Below are 21,670 nucleotides of genomic sequence, written 5' to 3' on the forward strand. Positions count from 1 at the left end.
AGTATTTTACAGTGGGTTATACAACATTTATTAATGGTTTGTTCTCATGTAAAGGAGGTTTGAATCAATTTATAGATGAAAACACATGATTATATATAATCATAACTATGTTATGCTGTGTTATCAATCATTTATTAACCGTTTATTGACCAGTTATGAATGCCTCACATGAATTAACACATAGTTAATGTCTTTATATGTGTTTGCAACTACACTCTGGTGTTTTATAGTGCATTATATACTGCTCATAAATGCAAAATAGTGGGGATAAAGTGTTATATATACACCAATATGGGGCATCATAATACTATCTAGTACCTCCTGTTATTATATTTTTGGATCTGTGGTAGGTTTAGTTATAGGTTTTCATAATTCAAGCGAATTGAAGTGTTAAATTTGGGTGGAAATACCTAAGAATTGCTGAGTAGAGAAACAAAAAGTCAGTTGTTGCACTTCCTTCTGTCTGACAGTAGAGGTCACTAGAGGTCATGGATGATGGATATGAAATGAATTACTACCACTCAACCCAGTGACAAGTTTTCGCTGGAAGCCCACTACAGTGGCTGCAGGACACTAGCACTAACTCACAAGGACTGGCAGTGGTTGTGCTTTTAACATTTACATGCATTTGACCATGTAATATGTGTATTGTTAGACCTTTTGATCAATTTCAAAGAGATAAAATGGTAGAGTTTTTAAGTGACACTTTGATAATATGGCATTTCTAATGTTATTGTATTTTTTGTGCCTGAATTATTTTCTTTTTCGTGGATATGTACATTTGATTAGCTCCTAGGACCTCCTGGATGGGATTGAGGTATGAACAGGGAAGATGTTCTTTCCTTCCCGTGTAAGTGACAGCACTCCAACACACATTCAATGGTTTATTTTCATGATAAATTAACAAGAAACAGAAAAAAAAAAATCTTCAAACCTTCATAAATATACTGTAAAAATAAATGTTCCTATAAATATTTTTCTTCTTCTCCCTCAACCTCCATCTTTCCTCTGACAGGCCTCAGGTGCAAATGACCTAATACTGAATGAACACCTGCAACAGGATGACTCTCTATAGAAACGTACAGTACGCTTTCACAGAGATACTTGGCGACAAGGTGCTCGTTCTTCCTGTTCTGCATACCACAGAGCTGCTTCACAGTGAGTCAGATTCAATTACAGCACCTTGACGTCACAACATGACCTGCATTTGAATTGCTCCTGACAGATGAGGCTGTATGGAGGATGGAAACTGACAAAATAAAAAATTAATACATGACTTGATAAATAAATAAATGTCATTAAATGTAGTAAAAATAATATAAAATTAATTAATTAATTGATAAAATGTGACAAATTGCTATTCATGTTTCATTTGCTTCTTTATTTATTTATCTTAGTATTAATTCCCTTATTTAATTTTCCCTTTTATTCATGTATTTATTTTCATAAATTTTTTAATTAATTAATTTATTTATTTTTGTAGTTATTTTATATTTATTTATTTATTTTTGTATTTATTTGTTTTATATTTATTTATAAATATATGTATTTATTTCTGTATTTATGCATTTATTTATTTCTGTACAATTTTCCCTTTTGTTTGTTTGTTCCCTTAGTGTACTGGGCACACTGTGGTTACAGGCACTTGAAACAGGAAGATCCTTCATTCATGTTGCACCTTTGATAAAGTCAATAGTGTTTGGACAGTGCAACAACTAATATCTCCCTCAAGCCCTGTGTCACAAGCTTGCGATGGCTTACATAGCAAACTTTGCACGCCATCAGGTAGCGTATTTTACTTCACTCTTATCCACTTGGGAAGAGTTTATACAAGAGGGTCACATTTCTATTTCACAGTCTTTTATGTGTTTGCTTCCTACAGTAGGTCTCCTAACGGGCCCGGTCTGGTTGACTGACCTCGTTACGACCACGACGAAAACTACCTGAAGCTGAACCTGCAGCAGACAGTCCGGCAGAGGGCTGAAACAGAACAGAGCTCACTTCCTCTGATGTTGTCCTGCCCGATAAACTACGACCCTGCTGATGATGAACTCTGATCTGAGACATGTAACATCACACATATAGCAAGGAGGTCGTTGAGTTTCATGGTGTGTGACGTCTTTGTAACTGGATGTGGTGCCGGTCAATCTGGCGGACCTCCCATTGTGGACATGCAGCTCGATTTGTGCAGGTGCATTCAAGTGCAGCAGGCTGCGGTGGCCGAGTCTGAGTCACCTGGACAAACAGAGACACTATATTTAAGTCTTTATGCCTTAATTCTACATTTACTGTAGTGAACATGGCAGAAAACAAGCACATAAACACCAGATGGAGAGTTGTACCTGAGATTTGAGGACGCGTAGCTCACTGTGAGCTTTTCTAAACTTCTTCTCTTGTTCCAGATACTTGTCCTTCAGCTTCTCTCGGTCCTTGCGCTCCTTCAAAAAGTCCTCCTTGTAGGTTTCGGCCTAAAAATGGACGACAAGGAAAAATTATGTCAGATAGATGAGTACATTAAAGGACTAGTTAGACATTTTGAATACCCTTATTCGCTCTCTTGCAGAGAGTTAGAAGAGAAGATTGATACCACTCTAATCTTCTCACCTAACTCTCAGCAAGAAATGCACGTATATGATATATTAATAAAGCTCACCTGATGTTTCCAGACATCCTGTAGTGTTTCACTGCTCGCACCGAGAGGTTCAGTAGTCTGAAGTGCCTCCTCTAGAGCCTGAACAAACATAATACAGACAGCTATAATACCACTGTTGATGCAGAGAACAAACACCTTCACTCTGATGTGTAACATCTAGGGACTCACCTTGTTTAATCGTCTGATCTCTTCATGCTGATGCTGCCCTTTACGGGTCAAAGTACTGTTTTGTGTTCGCAGCTTTTCTGCCTCCTTCTCTGCTTTTAGTAGCTCATCACCAAATGTGACTTTCTTTCCTCCTTCTTGACATATCTCCTCTTCATCGTGTTGCAGTAATGCTTTTAAATCTCGGACCTGAGTGTAAAAGGACACAAGGCATTAAAGCACTGACATGACATATACTGTAAGTATTCAAACAAGCTGAATAAAACTGTGAATGTACCTTCTCTTTGTAGTAGTGCACCATGGTGTGGTACTCTTTTGCCCATTTCTCGTTAATAGAAAGAAGCTGAGTAAAAGAGAAAGATGTTAAGTACTGCAATGTGTGTTTTAGGGTTGAATATGAATCTCACTTCTGAAATGTACTCACCTCCTGCCTTTGCTCCTCCAGCACAAGTACCTGTGCTTTCATTCGGACGTCACCGTTGGCAACGTCTGACTAAAGCAAATAAAAAAAAGAGGAACTATGAAAATGTGGCACACGTTAAGTCCATCCGTGACTGCACGGGCAATTATGCAACGGGACTTATCCACGAACTTCCTTTTACACATTTTTGGAAGTTTTGCGTAGAAGTGTTTCCAGTAACATAAAGAACGGTCATTTCCGTGCGGTCAGGGAATCAGTTGGTGACAGCATGAGAGTAATTATTATCCTCTCAGACGTATCTTCCAATGTTGCAGCTGTGAAAATTTACCTGTGTGTCTCCCAGCAGGCTGTCGGGACTGTAAACTGCAGCTGTGTGAAGCTTTTCTCCAGTGGAGCGGTCCGCCACATTAACCTTGTACCTGTAAACATTTGATCATATAAACAAAAATTAACATTTGGCATTAATTTGACTTTTATTACATTGCATGAACAATCTGATTTTCTGCCTGCAAACCTCACTAAATCCTGGAAAAACTAAAAAATAACATCATCAAGCCAGCAGTGGTGGAATATAACTAAGTACATTTACTCAAGTACTGTACTATGCTTAAGTACAATTTTAATATACTTGAGTATTTCCATTTTGTGCTACTTTATAATTCTACTCCACTACACTTCAGAGGCAAATATTGTACTTTTAACTCCATTTAAAACGTATAGTTACTAGTTACTTTTTGCATTATACACTTATATGATGTGATGCAGTACTACAAATCTAACTAGTAATACACAAAGTATTTAAACTTGGCTCCACATTGAGGAACTACAACATGAAAATGCTCTTACATATACTCATTTGTGATAAAAACCAAATATAATATTCTATAATAATATTAAATGAGCCATTCTGCCTAAAGAGTATTGTTACTTTAAGTGTGTTTTGCTGATAATACTTCTGTACTTTTACTTAATTAACATTTTGAATTCAGGACTTTTACTTGTAAATGAAACTTGAGTTTTGCTTCAGGAAAATATCGGATTTTATTTGCCAAGCTTTGGAGAGAAGGCAGAATATTTTGTAAAATAATCTGTAATTTTGTAATTGAATGAAATGTTATGAAATGTTTGACCACTGCAACTGTGTTTTAGTGTCTTATAAACCCATTAGGATTGGGCACTCTACGTGCATGACACAAAAATAAAGAAATCAAAACAGATCATGCCATGAAGTATTTTTAGACTGTGTTATTTCCACTTTTACTTAAGTAAAGGATCTAAGTAGTTCTTCCACCACTGCAAGCCAGTTAATCATAGGAAGTACTCTATGTAGTAATAATATCTGATGAAAATGGTTTTGTGTCTCACCTGTCTGTGTTGGGCAGTGATGGATACAGTCTGTATTTCTGTCTGTAGTCTGTGGTCTGTGATTTCTCCACTGCTGGTCGGTCCGTTGTATTTTCATGATGTGACTGTTAAAACACAGAGGAGGACATTAATTATACATTACAGACATTGTTAAATCCTTCATATGGTATGAATCGATGAGAAAAATCTGCCTTTATTGATATTTAGGACGATTTTATTTATAGTATTTATGTTTTTGAATGACTGACTTTCTTAGTTGTTTACTTATAAAAAAAACGACTTTTCTTTACTTCAATTTCATTGTTTTAAAAGGAAATTGGCCTTTCAGCCGCCATTAATAGTACAGTAGATTCATAAATATTCATTTAAATTCTGAAAAAACTGAACACCTAAAGAAAAGAGACAAAATAATTTTGATAATAATAATAAATAAAATTGAAATAAATGAAAATCAATAAATAAAATGAATAAATAAAATGAAATATATGAAAGTAAATGAAATATAAATTTATATGAATTAATGTCGGTACTGTCAAAACATACATATTTTAAAATATTTTCTAACGAAATGAAAAAAAAATACTTAATAACTTAACTGCAAATTTGATAATCAATTAATTGTTTAAATTATTTGTCAGGCAAAAAATGGCACACGTTCGTTGGTTAAACTTGTTCAGATCTTGCTTATATTTATATTATAGGATATTTTGAAGACCTCCTCTTCAGCTCTTTGCACTTGAGATAGGCATTATTTATTTATTAATATTATTAATAGATTCATTTATTAGGCTAATGAATAAAAAAATAGATTCCTTAAAAATAATAATTTGTAGAAGGCCCTGAAAGTGTCTCCATAGTACATTTTAGAGATGCTGTACTGATGATGCAAAGAGTCTATAGGAGCTGAAAAGGGCACAGCTGACTCAAACCCACACAGAGGATGTGAATTAGTCACGAGATCACCTAAACTCAGGCACGTGGAGCTCTTAAATATCTTCACATAACATCATTTCACACGATAAACACACATAGAAGAAGAAAAGTGTCCTTATATCTATTATTATAGCTGAGAGTGAGGAGGATTTCTCTAAATAAAATTAATAATAAAAAATATTTAACATTATAAAATATGCAGAAACACACTTAAAACCATTAATAATGAAAAAAAAAATCTCACAATGTTTGAAAAAAGAAGAAAAGTGTCCTTATATATATTATTATAGCACTGCAGCTGAGAGTGAGGAGGATTTCTCTAAATAAAATTAATAATACAAAATATTTAACATTATAAAATATGCAGACACATTTGAAAACTATTATTAATTAGATAAAATAAAAATCTCACCATGTTTGACTTGCGTAGATCCAACGTCATCAGCTGTGTGTCTGAGGTTTGAGCCAGCGACTCGCTCTCTTATACTGAGGCTCCAGAGTGACGTCATAAAACCAGCTTTGTCCAATCAGCTGTCGGGATTCCCTCTCGTGGCCGCTTACTGAAGGAAAGGAAAGTACAAGTAGCTGATCAGCACCTCGAGCGGTAATTAACACGGTGATTATGGGATGGGTCGATGACTAAGAGAAATACCTCACTCTGCACTGCAAGAAATGACACTGAGAGTTTTTACTATTTTTTTTTAATAAAGACATAAAATGCCCCCCAAATAATTAATAAATCCTGAAAAAAAGATTTGATAGTTATATTATCTAGTGCTGAAACATGAGTTGAAAAATCATTTAGTGACATTATAAAAAAAAATTGTATTTTTTCAAGATTAAAATTTTTGTTTCTTGAAATAAAGTAAGATTTAAGAAAATAAAATACCAATTCATCATTTTTTACAGTGGTAGCCTGCAGGTTGATTGTGTGAACTTCTCAGAGTGTTTTCTTCCTGGATGTTTGATGTTTGAACTGTTCACACTAAGAAGCCGTAAACGTTTCAAAGACACAAGATGAAACTGCCCCCCAAAAAACCACAAAATAAAAGCATGCCTGCTGCGGGTTTGTGGGAAAATCACACATCTCACAGGTTTATCATGTTACTCAATGTGTTGAGTCAGACTTGTTTCAGGGAAGCAGAGGGGAAACACGCCTCCAGTAACCGGCACTCAGTGCAGGGGAGGCGACCCGTGGCTGCTCGTTTAATCTCTCTCTAGAAACATGTGTTACTGAAACCTGATTTACATATTGATTCACGTTTATAGCTGTAAGACCCCCTTTCTCACTTCAGATACTGGCTCAAAATAGAAAATACAGAATTCCCCCGAGTGAGACTCAAAAATAACGCACTTAATTGCTTTGTTGTTGTTGAAGTTGGAGCTTCCACATCCATTAATTTTAGCAGATGTTGGGAGGTTTCAGCAGAGTATTGTGGGATATCCCACTTCACCAAGAGAACTTTGCTTCTTGTAAAGTCAAAAATAAAAGAGACAGTCCTCCTTAATAAGGATGTTTTCTATATGTTAGAGAAAGACAAGACAGTTGAGTTTGATGCGGCCGTCTTTATAGTTGCAAATCACTGCACTAAACTGGCTGAGAAAATAGGCTATTGTAAAATTAGCAACAGTTAAAGACATGTTCTCTCCGAATAGTTAATTTAACCTCTGGTGTGTCTTTCTGCCTTTCAAGAAAATTTGGTTTCACTGAGCACCCGATTCGACTGTTATCAGGCCATTAAACAGGCGTCATCGGTCGCCATAAGCACCATAGATGTGGGTCAATAGGGGCCTACTACGTTGTAAAAGTGAAAGTGAAACCTAAAAACAACACATTATAGCACGTCATAAAACTGAATGAAACGTTGCATTTTGTACACAAACAAAACTGCTTCTTTAGGTTTAGGCAATAAAACTACAACTTCTTCAGGTTTAGGCAACAAACCTACAACTTCTTTATGTTTAGGCAACAAAACTACAACTTCTTTAGCTTTAGGCAACAAAAACTCTTAGTCAAGTTAAGGGGATAAGATCGTGTTTTGGCTTAAAATAATTACGTTTCTAAAGTGAAAGCGAAACTTAACATTTGTGAGCACAAATACAACAAGATGTTGTTGGTTTCACAAAGGATGCAAAGCCCGGTCTCCTGGGTGAAAGCCTTGTGTTTTGTGTCTACTTTTGCATTCGGTCAGAGCAAGTGGCGTAGTATCGAGTGACCGTTATTGAAAGTTAACGTGGTATAGTATAACAAGCGAGAAAGTCCTGTAAGGGCGGGTGGATGGGTCAAACAAACACAGGACTTTTACCCAGGGGACTACTGTTTGTGTCCTGTGTAAAACCAAAAGTAAACGTCGACATTACGCTTTTGACGCGACGTTGTTACGCTTGTAAGGTAACTTAACATAAAAAAATCCGCTAAGGGGGGTTGTTATTTATTCACGCTGGTTGCATTGTTACGGTTGTTACGTTATTCTTTTAACACAAATCATGACACAATCATTTTTTCTAACCTTAACCAAGTAGTTTTGTTGCCTAAACCTAAACAATCATTCCTCAACGTTAATCACGTGGCATTGTGCATTTCTGCAAGCGTGATACGAGTCTGATATGTATTTCTGGTTCAGAAACGTCGACATTCAACATATCCCGTTGCAGAAACATACAATGCCAACATTCTTTCTGGCTACTGGGTTGGAAAAAAACTATGTTTGTTGACTAACATTAACCTTCTGGTCAAATGATGCATGTCTATAGGGTAAAGTGACACATATATGCCACATAATAGTTTAAATTCACACTAATTCAAAGTCCAGTTCTAGATAAATGTGTTGAAACGTCACATTAACACTTTGTTATCTTCTTCAAAGTGTTAACCAAAGATTATTATTAGTAGTGTAGTGTTGGTGGCAGCGGCAGTGACTAAAACAGTGACGATGTTTACCGACACAGTACAGTACTAGTCACAGTAGCCCATGTTGTAGTGTTACAGAAGGGGCCTTTCGTCATGTAACACCTGAGCGGTGTGTTCCCAGCACCGACAGCAGCCCGTTTACGGTACAACGTGTGACACAGCAGCAGAAGTCACTAGAAAGGAAAGAGGAGGTTATTACTGTGCTCCTTCTTCCTGCCACATCAATCTCACTCTAAAACATTCACATTTTAACTTCCTGTCTTGTGTCGCCATGAACACGCCTTCGGTTCACACACGCAGCAGATAGGACATCTTGTGGCCTACAAAAATAAAACATAAAAGCAGATGCACTTTCTCTTCAGGGGCTTTGTGGTTTTGTATATTTGCATACACCTTCATCTAACCTTAGGTTACAGTTTCACCTAAAACAGAAAAGAAAGGAAATGTTTAGCATAAATGGAAACTTAAGACATTTGCTAAAGTGTACACGTTTTAAATGTCAGGGGGGTAGGGGGGAGTGTTTCTCATAAGTAATTCAAGAAGTTTGTGTTTCATAGAAAGAAACATTAAAGATGAATTCATTATTTAGGATTAGCTTTCAAGTTCTGCCTCTTTTTGTTTCTGAAACATACACCATTTATTTTGTTCTTGCTTAAATCAAACCAAACATTCTGCTTTAATTATTGCTCACATGAATTATTTTGCACTCTGTCAATATCTGCAAGTTTATTTTAAACATATTTCAAGTTTTGCCATCAAATAAGACGTGAGATCATCAGTTGAACATAATCTGATAGCAGGACTGATATTTTAGCCAACAACACATGATGTTTTACCAGAAATCGAGAATTTTTTTTATCAAAAAACACAAGCTAGTCATATCCTGAATGTACTAATTGAGTTAAGGAAAAAAAAAAATCTAAACAGATATTTTAATAATAATAATGATGATTTATTTATTTATCTATCTATCTATCTATCTATCTATCTATCTATCTATCTATCTATCTATCTATCTATCTATCTATCTATCTATCTATCTATCTATCTATCTATCTATTTATTTATTTATTTGTGTCCAACATTTTGTGATAACATGAAGGTTACAAGACATTTTCATAGTATTAAACACGCCCCCATCCACCCTATATCTCCATGACTAAATGATACAAACAATAAAGATACTCAGCAGCAGTACAGTACAAAGAGGTGGGTTTGTCCGAAAAAAATGAATAATAATAATAAAATTAATAAATAAATAAATATGCTGAAATTGTTTAAATTAAAAAAATGAAATAAATGAAAACAGGATTTTGGAAGCTTTTGCAAATTTATTAAAAAGAAAAAACTGAAATATCACATTGACGTTTTTATGACACTTGAAATTCAGCTCAGGTGCTTCACATTTCTCCTGATCATCTCTGAGGTGTTTCTACTCCTTGATCGGAGTCCAGCTGTGGTGAATTCAACTGATTGGACGTGATTAGGAGAGACACACACACCTGTCTATATAAGACCTCACGGCAGACGACACAGATCAGAGCAAAGACCAAGAGAAGCCGTGTGGTTGAAGGAGCGTCCCGCAGAGCTTAGAGACAGGGTTGTGTCGAGGCACAGATCTGGGGAAGGCTATAAAAACATCCAGCTACAACCAGGACTCTTCCTGGAGGGTCTTGATTAGAGAGGTGACCAAGAGGTGGTGTCTGGCTGAGCTCCAGAGATCCAGTGTGGAGAAACTTCCAGTAAACAACCATCACTGCCACTCCCCACCGATCTGGGTTTTATGGCAGAGTGGCCACTCGGAAGCCTCTCCTCAGTGAAAAAAACACATAAATCCTGTTTGGAGTTTACATAAAAGCACCTAAATGACTCTCAGACTGTGAGAAACACGATTCTCTGGTCTGATGAAACCAACATTGAACACTTTGGCCTCGATTGTGTCATATCTGGAGGAAACCACCACCCACTCATAACCCGCCCAATACTGTCCCAGCGGTGGAGTGTGGTGGCCGCATTAGGGCAGTTAAAAAGACATGCAGAACTAGAAAACAACAAGCTCAGACATGAACATGCTGAACTCGTGCTGATTGAGTAGGATGTGAGCACAGCTGCAGTGACATGACTTTACCTTGATTCACCTTGATTCACCTTTATACATACTGTTTTAAAAACTGTTACACCTCGGAGTAAATACACATGTTTACTACTTCTCTATACAAACTACATTCCTGTCAGCACCTCATATAGTTTTAGTACTTCTCATTATTACATACTACATTCCTGTTTACACCTCTGTGTACATATATTACTTCTCATCATGCGTATACATCCTGTTTACATTCAGTTTTCCCATTTGGAATACTGTTGTCAACAAAATTAAACATTTACATTACTATTTCATATTTACTATATTTTAACTGCGATAATTATCATTTTGCTTTTACTTGTACTTGTGTGATTTCCCCTTTTATACTGTATATACATATCTTATGAGCTTTGTTGGAGGAACCTGAGGTGTCCCACTTTACGATGGACAGCACAGCATTTTTATCCCTTGTCCCACATATTGAGACGATATCCCACATTTTCATTGGCTCTAGTTTTCAAAAGTCAAACCACTGCAGGACAGATGCTTTTTTAAAATCTGTCTTTTATGCAATTTGCTGTGAAGAAAGCAGGGAAGGCTGTCATCACGGCGCTGTAAGACTGCACACACGTGGGTCAAGTGCCGGTTACACATTTCACCGTCTTTGCTACGCTATGCCCAACGGGGAAACCACCTTAAAGTCACAAAGTATGCAGATTTAGTCGGAATATGATGGAAACTACCACAAAGAAAATTAAATGCATCTATAACAGAGGTTGGGAAACTGCTTATAAGTGGGTGGGTGAAGCCAGTGGAAGGCGATTCTCAGAGTTTTTTGCTAAATTTGCCAAGCGACACGGTTCATGTGAGTCTCACAAGAAACGTGCGACTCAGAAAGAGACGTCTATGGATGCATTCGGGCAAAGCATAGAGATGTTACAAGATGAGGGGCAGAATAGAAATGTTTATTATTTAAGTTAGATAGACATTATATAAAAATTATAGACTACCCCTCAGCATTTGTCCCACATTGTCCCACACAAACATACTCTTTGTCCCACATTTGGTTTGTTGGGATCACGTGAGTTGAAGTGGAATTTCGGTCACATGATGACAAGTATTCATATATGGAGGAAAGATATATAGACATAAACCCCTGTCTCTGTTCAAGTTTTTAAGTTAATCATCATCACACTTTAGAATCCAAAGACAATATCACAACCTCATATTTTAACATTTTATTTAAAAACATTTTGCCACCAGGTGGGAGCGAGATTGTCAGTTATTAGATAGCAGCGCTGGTGTTTTACCCTTCAGCACATGGCACTTTACCACAACTCTTTTAGATTTGATAAAAAGATATACAAAGGTGCATTGTCATATTAAAATAAAAATGTATCAGTGACATTTATATAAAACATTTCACATTAAATCAAATTGGCCCACAGGTACAAAGAGAATATAATAACACATTATTTCATTTATAAAGATTTTACAGAAAAGATAAATGTTTGTTACGGCTGGTTATTGTTGGGTCTCGTCTGGTCAGTATAATCTGATATTTAGTTCTTCACCAACAGGCTCCACACGGTTTCTCTGGATTAGAGCTGCACTCCTCAATCTGAGTTCTGCAGAGAAAAACAAATAACATGCAGTCAACATAACAGAAAACATTCATGTGATCACGTCCTCTCACACAAACATGCTACTTACTCAGACACTTCCTTGCAGTTGTATTTAATTCCTTGATCCAGCTCTTTCTGTAAATCCTTTAAAGATGCATTCGTGCAGTTTGACCTGAAGACGACATTGAACATTTATGTACTTATCACATTCAAAATGAACAATAAAAAAGGTCAATAATGTTGCAGAGGTCTGGTGTATGAGGAGGAAATCTTACACGGTGTCTTTCTGTGTGATCAGAACAACATTCAGGCTCCTCATTCTGGCGGAGTCGAACCTCTTCACCTCGATGCTCGCAAAAATACTGACGATAAAAGAGCAGAATTATTCAGCAAAGTGGAAGAAAACAATAATTTAAAGGATGTGTTATAACTTTATATAAAAGTTTCTTGTACATAATTCTCAACAAGGTGACTTTTATATTTTATTCAAAGGCTAAATTATTAGATATAATAAAAATTAAAATAATAATACCAATAATAATATTATTATTATTATTATTAATAATAATAATAATACAAAATTAATTAATTTAATTTTTAACATGTTATTTATTCAGTCAATTGTTCAATTACATTTTTCTTATATTTCAGCGTACCTTGTAGGACTGAATGGTGTGACGATGGATCCGTTTAGCATCGCTGTGACATCACCACAGGCAACATCTGCAAACTACAGACATGAAAGACGACGTCAGAGAAAATGTTTCCACTACAGACCCACTACTTCTTTTATAGACATTTATGATTCATGCAGCAGTACATATGAACTGAACTGGGTTTATCTTTTCCTAATCCCAGTAATCATCTTTACTTCTTGAAATAGGTGAAATAATCTGTTGTATAGGAGAATGAGGCTGTTACACTACTTAGAATTAATCTCATCAGGTGAACAAACACTGAACCAGAATCACTCTTTATGAAGGGCATACTGTGTCTTTATCAGGAAGTATGCGGTTTAATACTAAATATCACTAAGAGGCACCTTTATCCCACTTTTGGAAATATAATTAAGGGTCATATTTACTACATTGTTTCACTGTCATCATTTCAGCGATCACTTTTTCAATGCGGTGACAGGAATTCAGTGAAAACACTTCTTCTTATTTGCTACGATCCACCCTGAGTTGTCCAAGTGTTTCCTAGTAGGTATTCAAAAATCTGCGAGTAGACAAAGCAGCAAAACCAAGCTGCCCTCGCACTGATTTCATATCAGGTTCAGTTTCGGAAACAATCAGGTTGTTTGGGGGACTTTCCCACGCAGGGAAATATTACACAGAGGAGATAATAAGTAGGTGAACGGCGACACATTCCAGGCATATCAACAACTCGAGGCCTTTCTTCCCTCCGGAGACTTCTCTGGCTGGATGAGTAGCTGACAGACACCAGTTGGGACTGTGTGCAGCAGGATGGGCAACAACTGATTTGCAAAACATCTTTTCTTGTGTATGTTTCTTTCTAAAGTTGTGGTACGACGGTATTCTCAGAATTAAATTTATCTTATCAGCAGCAGACATCTCGCTTTTGCTGCCCTGCCCTGTTAGGTGTGGTTACAGGTTCAGCGGACAAACTCACTGAAAGAAGTTACTCTTTATAATATATCAGTTTCACTATGAACAAACACACACGCATGCAGCTTTATTTAATGCTGACCATGTGCCACTTAATCAGCTGCATTTTTAACATAATTAGATAAACTGTAAAGATCAGAAGCCATGAAACACCAATCACTATTTATGTATCTTTAAAGTTTATCTATCCAACAAAGTGATTAATATAATAATAAGTAATTTTCTTGAATTAAAATGTATAACTATTGTTATTGTTATTCTTAAACCTGCAATATCTGATTATTTTGGCCACTTGAGGGAAGCAGAAACACATGTGAACACAACACTGACACATTATCACCTTTTAAGTTAATATGGTGAACTATTGCTTATTTACAGTAGGGCTGTCAGGAGATTAAAATATTTAATCACGATTAATCACATGATTGTCCATAGTTAATCGTGATTAATCGTAAATTCATCTCACGTTTTTTTATCTCTTCAAAATGTACCTTAAACTGAGATTTGTCAAGTATTTAATGCTCTTATCAACAAGGGAGTGGGCAAATATGCTGGTTTATGCAAAATATGTATATATTTATTATAAGAAATCAATTAACAACACAAAACAATGACAAATATTGTCCAGAAACCCTCACAGGTACTGCATTTAGCATAAAAAATATGCTCAAATCATAACATGGCAAACTCAAGCCCAACAGGCAACAACATGAAAATGGCCATGCTAGTTCTTCCTCGCCAAGCGTAAATTTTGAGTGTCATTTAACCTCCTACATGAAAAGCTGGTATGGTTCCGCTACAACCTAAAAATCGCAAGTTGCATTAATGCATTAAAGAAATCAGTGGCATTAAAACAAATTTGCGTTAACACGTTATTATAACTTAACTTTGACAGTCCTATTATTTACACATCGAGCAGTTGAAAAGCAACATTATCATTTATTTGGAGTGGTGTTTGTGTCCACCTGATGAATGTAAGTCCAATATTCACTCTCTTTTAGCTCTGTTTTTGGTCTCCACCAACTTTTGATGGAAATATCTATCTCTTTACCTGCTAAATGTTCCACTAATGTTCACCAGCTAGTCTCTAACTGTGTCTGTCTGCCGTTCATTGCTGAGCAGATGGTATACAGATGCTTTTAAACTGAAAACAGCTGCCTGTTGTGACCTAAAACGACACTTTACTGGAAGAGCAGTGGGAGTGAACCAAAAACATTAAAGTTGCAGTTGGACAGCTAAATCTCTGCAGGATCATCACCATAAGTGACCCCTTTTACATTATAGTCCACATCAATATTTGATGCATTTTTATTGTAAAAATATCGGTCAGCTTGCTGAGGAGATAAAAAATCCAAGATTTGACAATTTGTCTTGCTGCATTTTAAACTTTCTAAGGTGACGTAAGGTTGGATTTGCCTCATATCACATCAACTGTACAGCTGCTGGATGTTCTTAAAGATGACAGCAGTTATTTTAACTTTTAGTGTTTTGCTTCAATTTTATGCAACACTTTGTTTGTTTTACACGCTGTTTATGGTTCATTTTGTGTCGTTGCATGCCCATGTTTTATGTTGGGTTGAATCTGTGTATTTGGTAGTTTTTATTTCAGAGTAAATCCCAGACAAACCGAAGCAGGGCTCCTCTGAATGCGTGGGTTGCCACCGCTCGCTCAGGAGAGAGCTGCACAATGTGGCTCCATGGAGACCGACACAAAGCCTCATTGATGAAGAACCCGGCTGACTGACCTTTTTCTACTCTCCTCTCCATCGTAACCACTTATGCACAGGAGAGATTTCACCTCATGCTCTACATATGTGTTATTTTAACCACTGCTTCACCCCACCACTGTCGTAGTTTCTGGCAAAGCTAGTGAATTCTTGTTGGTAACTTACAGCAGCTGAGACTCTGTTCCAAAATGAGCGAACAGTGTTGTTCGCACAGTCCGTCCATCCGGGGCAGTCGGTCGTGAACGTTTCTAGAACAACACACACAGATTCATTACTTATTACATTTTTATAAAGCAAAACAGAAACCTCGGGACATCATATACCCACACTGAGACAGACAATAAAAACATGACATAGTCAAACAATAAAAACTTTATGCATATAAAAATAAAAAGAAACCGATGATGATGCAAATTTGTTTTAACGCCACTAATTTCTTGAACGTATAAACGCAACTTGTGATTTTTAGGTTGTAGCGGGCTCAGTTTTAAAGCTAGAGTGAAGATACTGGCATCATATGAAACTAGAAAACCGAATGAACCCATTGGTACCAACCATGTCAGGTACTAAATTTTGGGGAGGAAAAACCTTCATGAAATATTTGAATCGATTGACAGCCCTAATATATATATTTTACAGTCTGTTGACGATGAGATGTGTTCGACATATGCATCTGTGTAGATCTTTCTATGTGTAAATGTTGTGTTTATTTCACCAAATGTATTGTTTTATAATGGCCCTTGTCTGGGGGTGGGGGGACTGGTCTTGTGGGATTATTATTATTTTTTTTCATCTCTGTTATTTCAATGTCTCTCTGTTTCTGAGACAAGAGTCTTTTATTTTATTTATTTATTAAAACATAGGGAGGAAGTTGAAAAGATACTTCTTGTAGAATCTTATGTCTCTTTTTCTGTAAACTAATGTTGTTTAGAAAGGGATGTATGGTGATTTGACTAACCCTAACCTTAACCCACCACACACGTATTGCAAAGGTGAATATGTTCTCAATACCAGCATGATGTAATAACATTACTGTATATCTTACAGTGATATGTAAACTGTGTTCCTCGTCTTCTCAGAGAACTTGAGCTGATTTGGGAACTGTTCCAAGCCCACGGATAATAAATTATAAAAATTTGACGGGACTTGACATGCTCTATGTAAAAGTCATAAATAACCCCGCTGGCATTTGACATCAGCACATATGACTGACATTATGTTCTCATGTTGCAGAGGCATGCAACACACCCATAGGGCATGAACTGTCTTTTGCTTCAGTGAAGTCGTCGCCACAAAACATTGAAAACATACTTTTAGATGTCAAATATTACAACTTTACATATATAGTTAAATGACTGCTGCTACTCTTCTTTCTGCATCCTTTATCTTTTAATCTGTTTGGTAAATAATGAACTAAACTGGACTAAACTTGACCCAGTTATGAGGTTATCTATTGCATGAAGAGTCGTACCACTGCTGCCCTCCTTTCCACACCAGGTCAGACCATCCAGCACCGATCCCAGCAGAGTGTCCTCCAAGGTGAGAAAACAGTCTCTCTTCTCAGTGAAGTCGTGGACCACGTCCTTCGTTTTGCTCCAGAACATCATCTAAACCCCCCCCCCAAAAACACGGCTGTTAATGTATTATTCTGCATTATTATTAAAGAGTGGATAATGTGCACACAGACGGACGGTGTTTACTCTGTTGCATGCAGGTTTGATGGGCGTCGCGGCGATGAAAGGGTCGTAGGCCTCCATGGGGACTTTACAAGGGTCCCGCCCGACATAGGCTTGTTCAAATGCACCCCATATCTTCTCACAGTCGTATCTGGAACATAAACGTCTCAGTGTGAACGACCAAATCTGGTGCATGCTGTGTAGGAATTACACCTTGTTTACTTATAATCTAGCTAGTTTGTATTTGAGACATGAACATAAAGAAACTATTTCAGGTAAGAACATATTGTCATGGTTGAGAAGAAGTAAGTCCATATTATTGGTCAATATTTGCTTAATTATGATGCATAATGCAGACAAATATTATTATTGCTTGTGGATCATTCTGATGCAAACTGCTTAAACATAGGACCACATACGGTGCAGGTAATCACATATTCGTTTTTTCCCAAATCTTATTTATTTATTTATTGCAGACAAGGCAAAGGTCATCATATCAAATGCATAACATATCTGAGTGTCTATGACATGAAATAAAAACATAGATCCCATGTTGGTCTTGGTCACACGAAAGAAAAAAAAAATTAAAAATAAATAAAAAAAAAAAAAAAGAATAATAATAATAAATAAATAAACAAATAAATTAAATTAAATTAAATTAAATAATAATAAAGAGAAGAATAATAGAGAGAAGAATTTTAGGGGGGGCTCCAAATCCAAATTTCGCCTAAAGGGCACCAAAAGGGCTAGAGCCGGCCCTGATATGCAATAACAATGTCCTGAAAGGAAACCAGTAAAATAATCATTGACTGGAGCACCAAACAGACCAAACCTCTGGGCTGAACGCCAACTCTCACGATGAATTTACTTTCTCTCCTTCCAAATAGCACTTAATATTATTACAGCCCTCTTTCTTTATTGAAAGGCCTACAAATGTAAATCATTGATACATGCCGAGATTGCTCACGCTTGCAAGTAAACATGCACACACTCTAACTCCCATTCATGAAATCACTATTTCTGCATTTTATTCTAAAGCAGTGATTCTCAAAGACCCAGGGGTCCACAAAATAATTTCCTACAGCTTATAAAATTGTGCAGTATCATTAAAAAAGTGCATATCTACAGATGGGGACCATTATTATCATCATATTGTGTCCATTAACCCCACATTAGCTTCTGAAACTCTGATATGTTTGTGACACACAGCAATAAGTTCATTATTTTTAAGTTGAAAGTCAGCTTTAGACTGGTAAATTTAAATATCTGGATTTATTAGGACTATGCCAGTCTTGCTACTGTTTATTTTCTGACAGATTTTAAGATCAATTACTTGAAAAGTAGGCCATAAATGCTGTCAAGTTGAGTCCAAATGCATGTTGAATAAAAAAGCAACCCTGTTTATAAAAACCTTAATTCTAAGTGGTATAAACATGATTCAAATTGAAATGTGTTTCTGTTTTTCACTATGAAACAGGCCTGTAGTATTTAGATGGAAAACTCTTAGAATACAAATGGTTCTAATGGCATCTTATAGTACAAATGGTAGTAAACATTATGCTTGATCGGTGTTACGATGCAGAGTGGATCCTTGGAAAATGTTCTCCCTGTAAGAGGTGCCTTGCTCCAAAAAGTTTGAGAACCCCTGAGTTAAAGAGGTTGTCTGTTAACATACACTGTTACAACTTTATTAAGTAGAACTAGCAAAAACGAATCTAATAGTCCTGAATAAGCAATGAGTGTAGGATTGACACTGGACAGGTGTTTCTGTTATTCACTCACTGATATGAGTGGGATGCACCTGTCAGTATAATGCAATATAGGGCAACAGCACCACATCTCCAAAATAACCTTACAGTTGTATTAGACTGCATTAGTTTGAATCTGGGTGTACCTAATAAACTGGCAACTTACTGCACCACATATTTAACATATCTTAAATTGTATTCTATAATTATTCCCAGTCTCCATGGTGTGTGAGGAGGTTCCTCTTATAGCCTTCATCATATTCTGTTCATAATTAAAAAATAAAAATAGAAATGTACCCCTTGAACTCCTCACACCTTGCAATAAATGTTGTCTCTTGATTGTTTTTATTATCCTTTTATTAATTCGTTTTTATATTATGCACTTTGTGCTCTTTTATCTTGCTTTTATAAATGTAAAGCACTTTGAATTGCCTTTGTGTATGAAATGTGCTATATAAATAAACTTGCCTTGCCTTACTGCACCACATATTTAACATATCTTAAATTGAATTATTCTCAGTCTCCATGTTGTGTGAGGAGGTTCCCCTTATAGACTGCATCATATTCTATTCATAGTTAAAAAATACAAATAAACACTTACCCCTTGAACTCCTCACACCTTGCCTTAAAAGTTGTTTTAAGTGGGTCAGTGTTGCTCTGGAGAGTCACTCCCAACACAATAGCGACTATAACCACCAGCAGCAGCAGAGCAACAACACTGAGAACCACACAGCGACTCCTGCGCTTCTTCTCTGGAGGTCTGTGATCTCCTCGCTCCATTAGAAACAACCTTTAATGTGTTTAAGTTATAATAGAAGTTTAGCTACAAACTGTTGTTTTGCTGCTCGGTGAGTCTATTTATGGAGGAGCGCGCTCGCTGTGCGCGCACGCACACACGTGCGCTGGCTCGTGGCCAAGTGTGGCTCTGCTCCAATCAGGGATTTGATGTGTTGAGGTGGAGAGCTGCTCAAACTGTGGTCCGAGGTTCACAGAGAGGCCGCAGGGCTGGCAAATATTGATTTTTGAGCTACTTCAGTATTTACATTTTCTTTATACTTCTATTGCACTACATTTCAGAGGCAAGTATTACTTTTTACTCCACTATATGTATTTAATAGCTTTGTTACTAGTTTCAGATTGGTAATGCAAATATTACCACCAAATAAATGATGATGTATTATTACATATTGAGTTAAGATAAGACTTTATTGCAAACAGTTCTGTACTTTGACTTATGCAGGACATGTAAAGGAGTATTTCTAGAGTGTGGTATTGTTACTTTTTTGTTACATTTTGTAAATATAATATATTTATTTAAATACTGGGGTCAAGTAAAACATACTGATGCATTGATAAATGAATAAATAAGTAAATAAATAAATAAATAAATAAATAAATAAATAGATAAATAGATAAATAAAATAAAATTATACATAAATAAATTAAATACAGAATCTGCCTCACTCAGTGAACACCTCACACAAAAAACAACAATAAATAATAATCATAATAATAAAGTTTTTAAAAATGAATTAATTGGACTTTTGTTCATCTATTACCTGTTCATGTATATTTTCTGTCAAAAAAAATACCCAGATGAAGATCTAAATGCAGTTTTTTGTCACGCAGGAATATTCAGATATAGAAATACCGAATTGTTTATTTTTTGCTGACCTAAATTTATATATGATACAAACATGTCACATCTAAAAAGTAGGGAATGATCCTACAATAAATCCACCGTATGTTGGTTTGTCCTTAGTTGTCCTCCTACCTGGGTGTACTTCATTCAGAAAGCATATAATAAAATATAGACTACAAGCATAAACAGGTCTGGACCATTCACATGTCTGTCTCTCTCTTGACTCTGTGGTTTTTTAAACTTGGCTGCTCTTCCTCATTCACATTTTTGTATCAGGAGTAATAACTGATTTCAAAGCAAGGAGCTGTTACAGTAGCCGTGCGAAGTTCATGCAATTAAATGAAAATCAGATGCTGAAAAGACTCAAAGGTCGTAGGATACCCACCAGTAGTGAACGTGAGGGAGCATGTTGAGAAATGCCGCAGACTTTTGATAACAAGCAGAACTTAAAGGTTAAACCATTCCAGTAAACAGGTTCATCATCTCTGTTTTGCAGGATGTGTAATTATTTAATGATCCAATTATATGGGTGTTAGTGGATGTCTCCTGCACTAATCAGCTTGTAAGAAATTACATGTATGGGGATCAGTGGTGGTAAAGACAATAAGTATTTTTACGCAAGTAACAGTATTTAAGTGCAATTCTTGTACTTTACCTGAGTAATTACATTTCCACACAGGCAAATATTGTACCTTTTACTCCACTACTTTTATTTAATAACTTTATTTACTGGTAAAATAGCAGCTTCTGATTAATAATACTAAATAAAATCAACAAATAAATGATGATGTTTTATTATAGGTAGATATAATAAGATATAGGGCACGGTGGTGCAGTGGTTAGCACTGGCGCCTCACAGCTAGAGGGTTGCAGGTTCGAATCCGGCTTGGGACCCTTCTGTGTGGAGTTTGCATGTTCTCCCCGTGTGAGCGTGGGTTTTCTCCGGGTACTCAGGTTTCCTCCCACAGTCCAAAGACATGCAGGTTAGGTTAATTGTGGACTCTAAAATTGCCCGTAGGTGTGAATGTGAGCGTGAATGGTTGTCTGTCTCTATGTGTCAGCCCTGCGATGGACTGGCGACCTGTCCAGG

The 21,670-nt window shown here is 36.3% G+C and overlaps 2 protein-coding genes across 2 annotated transcripts; both read right to left on the reverse strand.

Moving 5' to 3' along the window:
- Nucleotides 1-871: 871 nt before the first annotated feature.
- LOC141759661 (TNFAIP3-interacting protein 1-like) lies at nucleotides 872-6,100 on the reverse strand. The gene is made up of 9 exons (XM_074621915.1): nucleotides 5,950-6,100; nucleotides 4,605-4,708; nucleotides 3,568-3,658; nucleotides 3,243-3,311; nucleotides 3,096-3,161; nucleotides 2,822-3,007; nucleotides 2,654-2,731; nucleotides 2,343-2,468; nucleotides 872-2,235 (listed from the first exon to the last, which is right to left on the reverse strand). The coding sequence occupies exons 1-9, from the start codon at nucleotides 5,977-5,979 to the stop codon at nucleotides 2,104-2,106; spliced, it is 882 nt and encodes a 293-aa protein (XP_074478016.1). The 5' UTR covers nucleotides 5,980-6,100; the 3' UTR covers nucleotides 872-2,103.
- Nucleotides 6,101-11,757: 5,657 nt separating this feature from the next.
- On the reverse strand, nucleotides 11,758-19,820 carry LOC141759671 (ADP-ribosyl cyclase/cyclic ADP-ribose hydrolase 1-like). The gene is made up of 8 exons (XM_074621935.1): nucleotides 19,540-19,820; nucleotides 17,215-17,341; nucleotides 16,986-17,121; nucleotides 15,680-15,762; nucleotides 12,816-12,889; nucleotides 12,435-12,521; nucleotides 12,248-12,331; nucleotides 11,758-12,162 (listed from the first exon to the last, which is right to left on the reverse strand). Exons 1-8 carry the CDS (start codon nucleotides 19,716-19,718, stop codon nucleotides 12,105-12,107), a joined length of 828 nt encoding a protein of 275 aa, XP_074478036.1. The 5' UTR covers nucleotides 19,719-19,820; the 3' UTR covers nucleotides 11,758-12,104.
- Nucleotides 19,821-21,670: the final 1,850 nt, after the last annotated feature.

The sequence above is a fragment of the Sebastes fasciatus genome, chromosome 21 (genome assembly GCF_043250625.1).
Source record: "Sebastes fasciatus isolate fSebFas1 chromosome 21, fSebFas1.pri, whole genome shotgun sequence".
NCBI lineage: Eukaryota > Metazoa > Chordata > Actinopteri > Perciformes > Sebastidae > Sebastes > Sebastes fasciatus.

Coding starts and splice junctions, on each gene's coding strand:
- LOC141759671 (XM_074621935.1), bottom strand. CDS start 19,718: ATGGAGCGAGGAGATCACAGACCTCCAGAGAAGAAGCGCAGGAGTCGC. Junction 15,763..16,985: donor TGGAAAGGAGGGCAGCAGTG/GTACGACTCTTC, acceptor GTGTTGTTCTAG/AAACGTTCACGACCGACTGC. Junction 12,163..12,247: donor AACTGCAAGGAAGTGTCTGA/GTAAGTAGCATG, acceptor TTTTCTCTGCAG/AACTCAGATTGAGGAGTGCA.
- LOC141759661 (XM_074621915.1), bottom strand. CDS start 5,979: ATGACGTTGGATCTACGCAAGTCAAACATG. Junction 3,659..4,604: donor TCACTGCCCAACACAGACAG/GTGAGACACAAA, acceptor AAATGTTTACAG/GTACAAGGTTAATGTGGCGG. Junction 2,236..2,342: donor TACGCGTCCTCAAATCTCAG/GTACAACTCTCC, acceptor CTGTTTGTCCAG/GTGACTCAGACTCGGCCACC.